Source organism: Oncorhynchus tshawytscha, linkage group LG26, assembly GCF_018296145.1.
Source record: "Oncorhynchus tshawytscha isolate Ot180627B linkage group LG26, Otsh_v2.0, whole genome shotgun sequence".
Classification (NCBI taxonomy): domain Eukaryota; kingdom Metazoa; phylum Chordata; class Actinopteri; order Salmoniformes; family Salmonidae; genus Oncorhynchus; species Oncorhynchus tshawytscha.
In genome coordinates this window covers 17,529,109-17,543,370 of record NC_056454.1, presented here as the reverse complement: position 1 = coordinate 17,543,370, position 14,262 = coordinate 17,529,109, and the positions used below count along the sequence as shown (strand labels likewise).

At 44.6% G+C, this 14,262-nt stretch overlaps 1 protein-coding gene across 4 annotated transcripts in view; it reads right to left on the bottom strand.

Annotated features, from left to right (window-relative positions):
• The window catches only part of LOC112225285 (FERM and PDZ domain-containing protein 4-like), a 52,735-nt gene that overhangs the window by 15,351 nt on the left and 23,122 nt on the right, over positions 1-14,262 (bottom strand). For 3 of the 4 annotated variants that reach the window (XM_024389079.1, XM_024389082.2, XM_024389080.2), the window contains exon 2: positions 4,032-4,148. In XM_024389079.1, the coding sequence (XP_024244847.1) occupies positions 4,032-4,148 (117 nt within the window). Of the gene's footprint in view, positions 1-3,482; positions 3,766-4,031; positions 4,149-14,262 lie in introns of those variants that run through there. The other variant, XM_024389081.2, reaches the window with a different exon arrangement.

Here is a 14,262-nt window from a genome sequence, read left to right as displayed (position 1 = left end):
TGGTTTCACATTGGTTGTTGGAATGAAGCCATATGTTTCCTCTGCTCTCCTCTCCCAAGGCCATAGTCATATTCATAGAGTATGCAATGTCGGTCATTTAGTATGCATGGAAAGGGTACACCCTGATGGTCAGTGTAAAGCAATGCATTTCCTTCCCCATCCACATTACCTTATATGCGTCCTCCTCCACAACCTCCATGATCTATCTCACTCGTTTACAATAGGAAAAGTGAATGGGAACAGAAGTTTGAAGTATTCTCTCCTGTCTTCTTATTTCAACAACAACAAAAATGAATCAAATCAAATGTATTTATATAGCCCTTCTTAGATCAGCTGATATCTCAAGGTGCTGTACAGAAACACAGCCTAAAACCCCAAACAGCAAGCAATACAGGTGTAGAAGCATAGTGGCTCAGAAAAACTCCCTAGAAAGGCCAAAAACTAGGAAGAAACCTAGAGTGGAACCAGGCTATGAGGGGTGGCAAGTCCTCTTCTGGCTGTGCCAGGTGGAGATGGCCAAGATGTTCAAATGTTCACAAATGACCAGCATGGTCAAATAATAATAATCACAGTAGTTGACGAGGGTGCAGCAAGTCAGCACCTCAGGAGTAAATGTCAGTTGGCTTTTCATAGTCGATCATTGAGAGTATCTCTACCGCTCCTGCTGTCTCTAGAGAGTTGAAAACAGCAGGTCTGGGACAGGTAGCACGTCCGGATAACTTGAAAACCCTGATTTCTAGGGTAACATTAAGATGTCAGGCTTGACAATCAGTTCAGTGTCTCACTACCCAAACCAGAGGTAACTTGTATGAAGTGGCCAAGAGACTTCATATGATCTCCTACTGCTATTTAGTGGACAAACTGGGAATCAGATAGGGTGTATATTTACATCAATGGATAGGTAGAGCCTTCAGCTGTCTCCTCATATGTAGATCAGTCCTGTTTTGTATGTAAAACAAAAAATGATGTTGCATAAGCCCTGTGTTTTTAAAAGGGCTGAGTTCCTATAGGAATTATGTGCATGTTTAGAGTGACACCACTATGTAAAATGTCTGACTTTATAAAAATATTTTCTTTACAGTTTTGGAACAGTAATTGGTGACATATTTTGTCGAACCTAGACTTTCAAATGTCTTATTACCCCAACATTTGACAATTGGGAATGTATATATTTTTAAGTAACATTCTTAGAATGTTCTCTCAAAATGTTAGTCAGTAAAGGCTTTTTTGTGGTTTTTATGGGAAGTTGTCTTAATGTTCTCAGAACCATTTGAGAACATGACTTTAAATAGGACCATGATAAAACCTGTGGGAAACGTTATGCTGAAGTACGGAAATTCCCACAGAGCAACATTGTTTCTTAACGTTCTCTGAACTATTGGAGGACATTTGAAATGACATTTAATCATGTTTGAACTTTTAGGAAACGTTTTGTTAAAGTCATGAAATACCAAGAAAACATTGTTTTTTTTGTCAAGCTCCTTAAATGTGCTGAAAATGTTCCAAAGCCAAGCAACTATCCTGCACCATTCCCAGAAAGTTGTGGTAAGGTTGTATCCAAAATAACCAGGACAACCACGCTCTCACCAAGCTCTAAGAAACATATGGTTCTCAGAACACTCTGTGCTAGCTGGGCTGTGTCTAATGGACACTAATCAGTACCATTAGTTACTAATGTTCTGCAGCTTGCCCCATTCTACAATGTAGAAATATAATCATTCTAGGACTTTTATTTCTATGATCTACACATTCCTAATAACCCATAGTGACTGATCACTAAGCAGCTGAGTGACCGACCATAAGCAACACAAGATATATAAACATAAGCAACACAAACTATTGTCCTTACTGAGTCTCCACCAGGACCACATCTTCTTCAGAGGAGATCGTCTGAAGGGTTGCAACAAACCATTTATCTTTAAGTAATTGTGTTGTTTCTTTGGCCGTGTACTTCCAGCTTGGGTATCAATGTTCTAAGCACTTTGAATTACCATTGACAAGCAATATAATGCCTAATGTATGAAGTAAAGCTTTTGATAAAGGGAGACAGTACAGAGAGGGAGACAGTACATTATAGTCTTAGATATCTTATGGAATTATCCTCTTCTATGATCAGTCTTCATGAAACTGGGCTTTTTGACCATATCACCACAATGCTACTGATGTAATCCAACCTTTTGGATTCCTATGGACTATAACTCCTATGGACTGTAAATATACACCTCTTTCCAAAGTCATATAGCTGGCTATCTCTGTTATACACTGAGTATACCAAACATTAGGAATACCTTCCTATCATTGAGTTGCACCCCCCCCCCCCATTTTGCCCTCGGAAGGGCCTCAGTTAGTGGGCATGGCCTCTACAAGGTGTCGAAAGAGTTCCACAGGAATGCTGGCCCATGTTGACTCTAATACTTCCACAGTTGTGTCAAGTTGGCTTGATGCACACGGGAAACCGTTACAGTTTTTGACACAAACCGGTGTGCCTGGCACCTACTACCATACCCGTTCAAAGGCACTTGAATATTTTGTCTTGTCCATTCACCCTCTGAATGGCACACGTACACAATCCATGTCTCAATTGTTTCAAGGCTTAAAAATCCTTCTTTAACCTGTCTCCTCCTCTTCATCTACACTGTTTGAAGTGGATTTAACAAGTGATCACAGCTTTCACCTGGATTCACCTGGTCAGTCTATGTCATGGAAAGAGCAGGTGTTTTATACGCTCAGTGTATATGGTGTGATACAGTATGCTTAGTCACTGTCACTGGTTTATTCACCCCTTCCTGTCATGCATACTGTACCCGTTTCGTTAAGCAACACCACAATTAGAACCTTGATCAACTGAGAGATCACTGCGGACACAGACACGCCACGTTACTTATGAGTCTCCTTCCCGTTTTAGCAAGGTTCGAGCCAAACCAGCCTCAGTGATGCGCCTCATCCCGACAGACTATGTACATCCAATGCACTCGGTCCTCCTCTGGAGCTCTTATGTAACCTGTCTGACATCACGCAGCTCAAGGTCTAACCCAAGTATGATAAGTTCCCGAGCATGTTTCCGACAGTACCTATCTCAATGCAGCACAATGTCACAATATAACATGTTGCAAATCTTTGGGTTTATATGTAATCACCAGGCAAACAATGTGCACATGCAGTACGTAATGTTGTGTTACAGCAGGGTGCATATTCCATGAGTACACACTGTGTCTGAATAAGAAAGCACTATATTATGCATAAAGAGATAAGTACGAATGCCACAGTATGGCTGGGAATCTTGTCTTCTTTTTTTGTGGTTGCAAAGCCTCATCCTCCTACAGAAGCATCATAAGGCATGAAGAAACAACCAAACACTCACTTGTTACTCTGGGCTTTCTTGCCCGCATACAGTACAGAACAGTACAGTACAGAGCAGAACAATACAGTCAAACCACATTCAGATCATAGGAGAGACAGATAGACAGAGAGGATTATTTTACCTGTAGTCCTCCTCAGATATCCAGAATGGCTATGGATCGATTATGCTGATAGCACTGCACCCCAGCGTCTCTGCAGCTACATGCAGTCTCATAGAGATCAAAGAAAGTCGCTACGCAGGTGAATTCTTTATCAGGAGCCGGCAGAGAACATAATTAGGGTTTAGTTCTCTGCTCCAGAGCTAGCTACAGTAAAGTGGTTGGAGCGTGTCTGTGAGTGTGTATGTGAGAGAGAGAGAGAGAGAGAGAGAGAGAGAGAGAGAGAGAGAGAGAGAGAGCGAGAGAGTCTGTGTGCAGACAGGGTCTGTGTCTGTGCGCAGCAATGGACAGAAAAGGGGAATCAGTATTCTGAAGGCACTGATGGAGAGAGAGAGAGACAGAGTGTGGAGGCACTAGCCAATGACGTGGCTGAAATAATCACAGGTTGCCGAAGCCTCCCAAACATCTGGGACTGAGAGAGAACCACTGTCTTCTTTTTTTCTCTCTCCTCGTTCCTCCTCTCCTCTTCCCTCCTCTTTCCTCCTCTCCTCTCCTCGCCTCGACTCGACTTACTTGATGTAGCAGTCTCGCCCGTCTCTATTGGTGGCCATGTCCCATCCATTGGGGGGTCCATGAGCGGCGCTCCAGGTGCCAGAAGGAGGTGGCCAGCCTGATGACTTGGTCCTGTGGCTGGGGAGGAGGACAGGGGGAGGAGGTCAGGCATAACATACTTACACTAATGACAAAAGGCCTATAGTCTGCATCTTAAAACACACCCTATTCCCCATGTAGTGCACTACTTTTTACACTAGGTGAGTCATCATGGCACAGTTTGAGGCATCCCAACTCATTGCAAGTGGATGCCTAATTTGAACGTCACGAACAATGTTCCTTAACCAGTGTTCAGTCAATGAATGTAAATCACATGAATAATGTAATTGAGACACGTAGGCGTAATTGTCATGCCTCACTCGTGTGCTCTCAGAGGCATGAAATCGTTTTTATTCCGAGATGTCCCCAGATTCCTCAGAAAGCAGGGAACCCGGAGGAATTCTCTGATAAGGGCAGTGCCAGGAAGAGTTCAGAGTTTATAAGTGAGAGAATGGAAACCCATATGTTATGTCCCTTTTCAGGAAATAATGGATAGTACTGAAAGAGCAAAGAAGAACCCATCTTTCCTATGAAATCTGTGCTGTAATTTGTCTTCCAGCTGGAAATGATCTAAATCAAATCGTCTAAAAGCGAAATCACCAAAAGGCTCTAATCCTTACTTTGCCACAACACTTAAATCAAGTCATCAAACAGATCCCTTCCTGTGTCTTCAATGTTCAAGTAACACTCAGAATAGGTCAATGATGAGCCTAAGAGCATTATGGATGCCCCCATACTTCTTTCTTTCTTTCTTTCTTTCTCTTTCTCTCCCCTGCCCTGTCCCTCCCCCTCTCTTACTAGCTTTTGGTCTCTTTATCGCTCTCTCTCTCTCTCTCTCTCTCTCTCTCTCTTTCCCTGTCTCTCTCTCTCTCTATGTGAGCAATGGGTGAAGATATGAAAGCTGTGGCAGTAAGTTATGTCACTTCAAAGGCTTGTCTGCTGTGTAACAGGCCTCTTCGCATTCATTATTCAAAGCCTCTCTTTCTTCCCCTCTTTATTTCTCCCCGGTTACCAACCAACTTAATGTCTATGTCTGTGTGTGTGTGGTGTGTGTGTGTGTCATATTACATAGCATGCTCTATGCATGAAAACACAACATGTAAAGCAGATTCAAAAGCCAGAGGAGAAAACAATAGACAACCGAGCAGCTATATTGTATAATTCTGCCATGAACGTGACCTGCATGACCTTGATAACAAGGCTTATGTTACTTTCATCCAGCAACAATTAAATAAAGCAACAGCCAATAGGTCTACGGTAGTTCTGAGATTACTTAACCTCGTTAAAAAAGCACTTAAGTGCTACTGGATGCATTGATTCTGTATGTGTTCATATTAAATCATAGGGGAGTCTGCTGGAAATAGCGTCTGTAGCCTACTCTGTAACCCATAGAACAGCAGAGCAGTGGGATAGGCTGGGCTCCAAACGGGTGCAATCTGATTTCCTCCAATACAATCGTATGTTTGAGAGGTATTAGCGTTTCCACATGCTATGAATTTATGGGTGCCACAATGCATTAACAGAAAGCAGCAGGTTCCCCTGGCCAGAGGTCCTCATCACATTGATTCTGCCCGCATAATTTCATTCTCTTTTTCCACATTTGGGAAATGAGTTAGCATTGTATTGTCTCTTTCTTACAATTTCCTTTTTAAACATATTTTACATCACCAAATACCATGTTGTATTTATTTGGTAAACACTGTACATTATTTCACAGCAGTGAGGATTTTGTGGTGTCCTACAATAAGGCATTGACACCATCACTGAAATGTGACGGTGGAGAGTTGAGCCTGTCCTCTCCATTGAGAGAAGTCCTTGAACTCTAATGACATCCATAATCTTCAATACTCCACATTCAGAACAGCAAGCAGGGCACCATGCAGCTATGGTGACTATGACAATTCTCCGGAAGTCTTTGCTATACAAATGGAGCATGGTTCTACTCACAGATTCCCAAGATGTGCCTTCAAAACCCCATTCTGAATCGCCCAGAAGCTGTATAATATCCATTCTCTTTCTTTTCAGCCACACTCCCCTATCTTTCTCTCCCCTAATGGCACAGTCATTGGTATTTTGATCTTTGCTTTCTTTTATCTGTAGTCCCGGAATACATTATGCCATTTAGGCTGTGTGTTCTGGAGGAAGAATAATAGCCAGTAGAGGAGTTGAGGAAGTTTGCTGCAGTGGTGGACAGTGAAACTAAGCCTAGGTAGGCTTTAATAAATGATGACTACCCTATCTGGCATTAGTAGAGCGCCAGGCTGGGCCCAGGTGGGTAATCCACGCTGCGCAATTCATTACCAGGTTAGCCAGGAGTCAGAGAAACCGGTCCTCTGGACGTTGTTCGTCTCTGATGCTCAAAAATGCTGTTAATAGATGGACGGGGAGTCCCTGTTTAATGTTGTGTTCTGAGAATAAGGGGTTCCTTGAGACTTCTCTTGGAATAAATAACACCACAGAAAGTGGATAGACAAGAGGATACTGTGTATATTTTGTTTTTAAGTATGGTACTGGATGTTTAATGAGGAACTATTCAATTCTAATCAATTATCAATCTGTTCTAAAATACCAACATTACCTTCTACAATGTTGTATACAACTGAAACAGAGCAACCTAAGTCCATAAACCACAGACAATAATAACAACAACTTTAAATTACCTTCCTTAGAGTACAGGTAGGTAGGCGATAATTTTGTATTGCACTCCTGGGAGTCTCATAGCCACTGTTGCCATGACAATGAAGGTCAGGCATAGTTCAGGCTCTACTTTATACTCCAAGTTTAAACACAAAGATCACAACCTCGCCTGCTTTTATTAAAGGGACTTAAGTTTACACCGGCTAAATGTCAACCTCTATATGTGTGGGGGAGGAGGAAGAAATATCTTTGCCTCAAAAGGTGTCGGATTTCTGTGCATAGTTTATTAAGTTGACACCAACATCAGCCCAACAATCGACCATAAGGACCCAATGGTCTTGAGCCTGTATGCAGTCAGGGGAGCTATCCCTTTTCAGTCAATAATAAACATAGCATAACTAAACTAATCTCATCCTTTCTTTATCACTCCGCTCACTACCTCGCACATTCTCTCTCCTCTCCCTCTCTTTCTTTCTCTCTCGTTGTCTTTATCAACCAGGTTCTGGCGAGAACATGTCATAGTATATTCCCCTGAAGACTTGGTGTTAATGAATGATCTTCCTTTGCTTGATAGGTGGCTGAGACTACACCAAGCACGGCCATTGGAACACAAGACACACTCCACTCTGCTTGAATAATTCACAGGGATCACCTCCATGAGTGAAACTAAAGCCGGACACTGGCATCCGCATCCCTCTCATTACCCACATTGAGGGTTAAAGATGGAATCCACAGTAAGGGGGAAACAGTGCCACTGTCCACCCCACAGCTGTTGTTATTGTTTTTGTTTTGTCGACAAAGCAGAGGTGGGGAAGGCTGGGGGAGCGTTGCACATCATGGTAAAATGGGTGAAATTGCAGTACATATGCTGCCGCTCTATCCCGCGCGCAACGATGTCCGAGGGAAAGTAACCCTGTTCAGTGTTTGCAGTAACTTCTTTGCTGTTGTAATATCGCAAACGGACGTGGCGGTTTCACCATTGAGGATTCAAGTGGCTGTCGGCCATTATGGCTACAACAAGACACACATCATTATAAACAGGAAATAGGTATAACCCCTGATGTTTATTGTGCTTGTGGGGCAATACGCAGTTTTATTATCCTTAAAGGGGCAATCTGCCGTTTTAACAATAACAATCCCCACCACTGTTTTGGTAAAAAGCTGAGTGATGGGGCTGGAGAAATGTAACTACTCTAAAATTCATAGACAGGGCTATGGATGATCAAAGTTATAGTTTTAACCACATTTTGAGGCTATACAGTGTTTGTTTACATTTACTTTCCTTACAAACATTGGAGATATATACGCTTATATTGTGGGTTCTGATGGGGTTCGACTGAGCTCATGAGGCATTAATAAGTTACTCTTAAAAAAATCAATGTGTGCATATTATCATTTTACATTGGATGTCTAAAATTGGATGTATCAACTGCAGATTGACCCTTTAACCTACAGTAAACAACCCTATAGGAGATTCCAATATATTTGCCCCTTACTACTGTACTATTAACATTAAAATACCTTAGCTACATGCAGAACAAATTGTAAAAACAAGAATGTTTATCACCGTAATGTCATGACAGTATCTGCTGCTGTACAGTACAACAGAGTTTTCTTCAACATAACCACTGCATAAAATCCCCAAAGTGGGAGAATATTGCTAGTGTTTTCAGGTGTGTTGGAAGTCATTTTCAGCTGTGTAGTGAAAATGTTGCGTAACTGGTTTAACATCTGCCACTCTGTTGACACCCCACCCCCCCCACCCGCACACACCTGTTCCCTATGTTCCCTGGTAGAAAGTAGTGCACTAAATAGGGAGTAGGGTGACATTTGAGATGCATACCAAAGCTCTCAGACAAGATGCCTCCTCCTGGGGTGGAGAGGCACCTGCTTTGGCATCCGACATTTTGGGGGAGTGTGAAAGTAATGTCTCCCTTCTGTTTGACCCAGCTAGGGAGTTCCTACCATATAATTAGGAATCAGAAACCAACTAAGGGTCCCTTACTTCCACTCATACTATCAGAACCGGGGTTACAAAATAAAACTTGAGTTCTCTTTCAAATACTTGTTTCTCAAATTTTTGTTGGTGTTGTATTTTACCCTCCATTTTGATCTTGCATCATCAGTGCAACTCCTCATCGGGCTCGGGAGGTGAAGGTCGAGTCATGCGTCCTCTGAAACATGACCTGCCAAACCGCGCTTCTTAACAACCGCCCACCAGCCAAACCAATGTGTCAGAGGAAACACTGTTCAACTGATGACCGAGGTCAACCTGCAGGTGCCTGGCCCACCACAAAGATTCGCTAGAGCACGATGAGTTGGGTAAAGCCCCCCCGGCCAAACCCTCCCCTAACCCATACAACGCTGGGCCAATTGTGCGCCGCCCTATGGGACTCCTGATCATGGCCAGTTGTGATACAGCCCGGGATCGAACCCGGGTCTGTAATGACACCACTAGCACTGCGACGCATTGCCTTAAACTGCTGCGCCACTCGGGAGGCCCCTCAAATACCTGTTTCAATATCTTACAATGTGGATATGGCCAACTCCCATATCGCAGACATGCTCCGTTTACTGCTCTTCCCTCGTGGACTGCTCACCACCCTGTGAGTGATGCCTCTGTCACCACCACCTTCCTCATTGATACTACCGCTAGGGGAGTGCCAGAAACGAAGATCGAGGGGCTCGTCTAGTGACAGAGAGCCAAAAGACATTCTGAGGTTATTGTTCATCTTTCGATTGAGGTGACGTTGTGTACACATTCATTGTGAGTCTCTCATTCTCAGTTGACCTAGCGGTACAACAACTGAGATGGTTGTGAGGTGGGTTACAAGGGAAGCCGTAACTCACACTGCATGCTCCTGTGTCAGGGAGAAAAGCAGGTAATCGTCTACGTAGGCAGAGGCTCTCAGCCCCCTGATTCTCAGGGAAGATAGAGCCACCTCCACACCCTTGCTGAACGTCCAGGGAGGTAGTGCTAACAAGGGGACAGCGAGGTATTCGTAGGCTGAGCCACTAAAGGAAAAACTGAGAAACCTCCTGTGTGCTGGCAAAATACTTATGTGAAAATAAGCATTCTGTAGGTCAAACCAGTCGACCCAGGGAATAGAGAGTACAGAACATGAACTTTCTCAGATAGCTGTTAAGGACCCGTAGGTCCAGAATGGGGCGTATCCCCTCCTTCCTTTGGGAACCAGGAAAAACCGGGAGTAGATGCTGTTAGGGCTCTCTTTCGCTGGTATTGCTCTGATTGCTCTGTTGCTCAATAGAGAGGAGATTTCCTGCTCTGGTATTCAAGCTGAGTCACCACGGGATTCTGGCTATTGAAGCTAAAATCCCTTTGAAAACAGGTGGCTTCATAGCAAAGAAGGCTGCTGAGGGATCACAGCTCATAATAATGGCCGGAACGGAGCAAATGGAATGGCATCAAACACCTGGAAACCATGTGTTTGATGTATTTGATACCATTCCACTGATTCTGCTCCAGTCATTACCACCAGCTCTTTCTCCCCAATTAAGGTGCTACCAACCTCCTGTACTTCATAGCGAACTGCAGTCAGTACCCCTTTGTAACTGTGGACAAGACCCAGGGTTGGCCTGCGAATGCGGGCCAGTTCCCTGCTCTTGTGGCGAGTCACCCACAAGTTGGATGACACTCGCTCGCCAGTGGTCCTGGAGTGCCCCCTGGTGGCGTTGTAGCGAGTTACCCTTTTGTTATATTTCTGCTCTGTGGCCTTGACAAGACTCTTGAATGGGACAGAGACTTATATGATTTAAAGGGATAGTATCAAAACAATGGTGCTTGGTGGCAACCTGCCCCGGCTACTTGAACGAGAGCCGAGGGGAAAGCTGTAGCACAGAGGGGTAAACTGGGCACTTGGGGGTAGAGTGAGCCCCCTCCGTCTTCCATTTGAGCAGGTACATCTGAATGAGCCACTGCACAAGGGTTAGGGTTTTAGAATGGGGGGCGGGGGGGGAGTCTGTGCTCCACCCGAGTGGGGACAGGTCAGGACACAATGTGAACTGTTGGCTGCCCCTTCTGCTGCTCGGAAAGTACCACTAAGTCGAGTGCCCCTTCTTCCCCCAGGGAATCAATTGGGCGGAACTTAGATGCTGCAGCAAAGGGTGGCTTTCCCCACTGCCAGCCTCTGTTAGGATACTCGAACTGTAGGTCCGCTGCCTGTTCGTTGCTGGGGGCTTTGCAGTATGGAAAACCCTGGTGCCAGTGTGTTGCCCTTTCCCTGCCGCGAAGCCTTGGGTAGACTGGGTTGCTGCGGTACTGGCCCAAACAGTTCCTTCGGCTCAATAGGACCGTCAAGGAAATTTGCTTGTCCAAGAGGCTGGACAAGTTGAGCCACAGGGCTTTCTCCCCTAACACAGCAAGGCTCATGGAGCACCCACAGCCTTGAATGGCACCTCTGGAGGCCCGAGGTTGAAATCTTTATTGATGCAGATCTCATTCAATAGGTTCTGGATAGCTGTTTCGATGTCTAAGAGATTGCCTATCTCCAGTAACAAATGGGCCTGGTAAGCCAACAGTAGGGACATTATGTTCAACGCCCGTACTGAATGTGCCACAGACAAGTAGACCTTCGGGAAGATGGATGCGGAAAAGTGCTCTGTCTTCCCAGGGAGAGAAGTGCCAGTCAGTGACTAGGCACTGTGGTTGAGGTGGTTTGCCAGTGACAGCTAGCCGAACCCTAGCTCCTCCATGTCCATGATAGCAAAATGTCTGGTTGGGACTATGCTGGACCAGTTGCATTTGGCTTTGGCCACACAAGCTGGGACCGCTGGGAGGATGGGGATCTGAATAAATACCAATAAATACCAAATACCGATACACAACACTATTGACAGAAGCGAAGGTCCTACGTTCAGCAGCATTAACCTCACGGTTCGCCTGAAAACAGTTAAGTAGGAAGACAGGGATCTAGTCATGCTGAGGAGAGCTTTAGGAGCCGTAGTGATCTTCTGCAGGGAAAAGAGGTGAGAATGAGCGTAGGACAGATGAGTGGCACCTTATAAAACTCTGCCGAAGTTCTATCAACACATTGACTGTAGTACTCGCGCTGCTAAAACACTCAACCACTGCTACTCCAACTTCTGAGATGCCTACAAGGCCCTCTCTCTCCCTTTGGCAAATCTGATCTTCATTTTGCCCCTCCCTTCCTAAAGGCAGAAACTCAAACTGGAAGTACCCATGCTAAGGACTATTCAACGCTGGTCTGACCAATTGGAATCCATGCTTCAAGATAGTTTTGATCGCTCGGACTGGGATATATTCCGGGTAGCCTCCGAGAATAATATTGACAAATACACGAACATGGTGACTGAGTTTATCAGGAAATGTATAGGAGATGTTGTACCCACTGTGACAATTAAAACCTACCCTAACCAGAAACTGTGGATAGATGGCAGCGTTAGCGTAAAACTATAGCACGAACCATCGCATTTAACCATGGCAAGGTGACTTCGAATATGACCGAATACAGACAGTGTATTTATTCCCTCCGTATGTCAATCAAACAGGCAAAACGTCAGTATAGAGCCAAAGTGGAGTCACAATTCAATGGCTCTGACACAAGCCATATGTGGCAGGGTCTACAGACAATCACGGACCACAAAGGGAAAACCAACCAGACACCAATATCTTGCTTCCAGACAAGCTAAACACCTTCTTCGCCCGCTTTGAGGATAACAGTGCCACTGACGTGGCCCGCTAACAAGGATTGTGGGCTCTTCTTCTCTGTGGCTTACATGAGTAAAACATTTAAGCGTGTTAACCCTCGCTTGGCTACCTGCCCAGACGGAATCCCTAGCAGCGTCCTCAGAGCATGCACAGACCAGCTGGCTGGTGTGTTTACGGACATATTCAATCTCTCCATATCCCAGTCTGCTGTCCCCACATGCTTCAAAATATCCACCATTGTTCCTGTACCCAAGAAAGCAAAGGTAGCTGAACTAAATGAACTATCATGAAGTGCTTTGAGAGACAAGCCAAGGATCATCTACCTTACCTGACACCCTAGACCCACTTCAATTCGCTTACCTCCTCAATAGATCCATAGACAAAAAAAATTTAAAATAATTTATTTCACCTTTATTTAACCAGGTATGCTAGTTCTCATTTACAACTGCGACCTGACCAAGATAAAGCACAGCAGTTCGAAACATACAACAATACCGAGTTACACATGGAATAAACAAACATACAGTCAATAATACAGTAGAGAAAATAAAAATCTATATACAGTGACTGCAAATGAGGTAAGATAAGTGAGGCAAGGCAATAAATAGGCCATGGTGGCGAAGTAATTACAATATAGCAATTAGACACTAAAATGGTAGATGTGCAGAAGATGAATGTGCAAGTAGAGATACTGGGTTGCAAAGGAGCAAGATAAATAAATAAATACATTGGGGAGGCTTGGGTGAGTTGCTGTGGGGATTGCAGGGCTGTTGACCGGGGTAGGGGTAGCCAGGTGGAAGCATGGCCAGCCGTAGAAAAATGCTTATTGAAATTCTCAATTACAGTGGATTTATCGGTGGTGACAGTGTTTCCTAGCCTCAGTGCAGTGGGCAGCTGGGAGGAGTTGCTCTTATTCTCCATGGACTTTACAGTGTCCCAGAACATTTGTGAGTTTGTGCTACAGGATGCAAATTTCTGCATGAAAAAGCTAGCCTTAGCTTTCCTAACTGCCTGTGTATATTTGTTCCTAACTTCCCTGAAATGTTGCATATTGATGCTAATTCAGAATGCCACAGGATGTTTTTGTGCTGGTCAAGGGCAGTCAGGTCTGGAGAGAACCAAGGGCTATGTCTGTTTCTGGTTCTAGATTTTTTGAAAGGAAGGCGATTTTAAAGAATGACCAGGCATCCTCTACTGGCAGGATGAGGTCAATATCCTTCCAGGATACCCGGGCCAGGTCAGTTAGGTAGGCCTGCTTGCTGAAGTGTTTTAGGGAGCGTTTGACAGTGATGAGGGGTGGTCGTTTGACCGCAGACCCATTATGGATACAGGCAATGAGGCAGTGATGGCTGAGATCTTGGTTGAAGACAGCAGAGGTATATTTGGAGGGCAAGTTGGTTATGATGATATCTATGAGGGTACTCGTGTTTACGGATTTGGGGTTGTACCTGGTGGGTTCATTGATAATTTGTGAGAGATTGAGGGCATCAACCTTAGATTGTAGGATGGCCGGGGTGTTGAGCATGTCCCGGTTTAGGTCACCTAGCAGCACGAGCTTTGAAGATAGATGGGGGGCAATCAGTTCACATATGGTGTCCAGGGCACAGCTGTGGGCAGAGGGTGGTCTATAGCAAGCGGCAACTGTGAAAGACTTGTTTCTGGAAAGGGGGATTTTTAAAAGTAGAAGCTCGAATTGTTTGGGTACAGACCTGGATAGTAAGACAGAACTCTGCAGGCGATTGCAACACCACCCCCTTTGGCAGTTCTATCTTGTCAGAAAATGAATCCTGAGCCAGGATTCAGACACGGCTAGGACATCTGGATTAG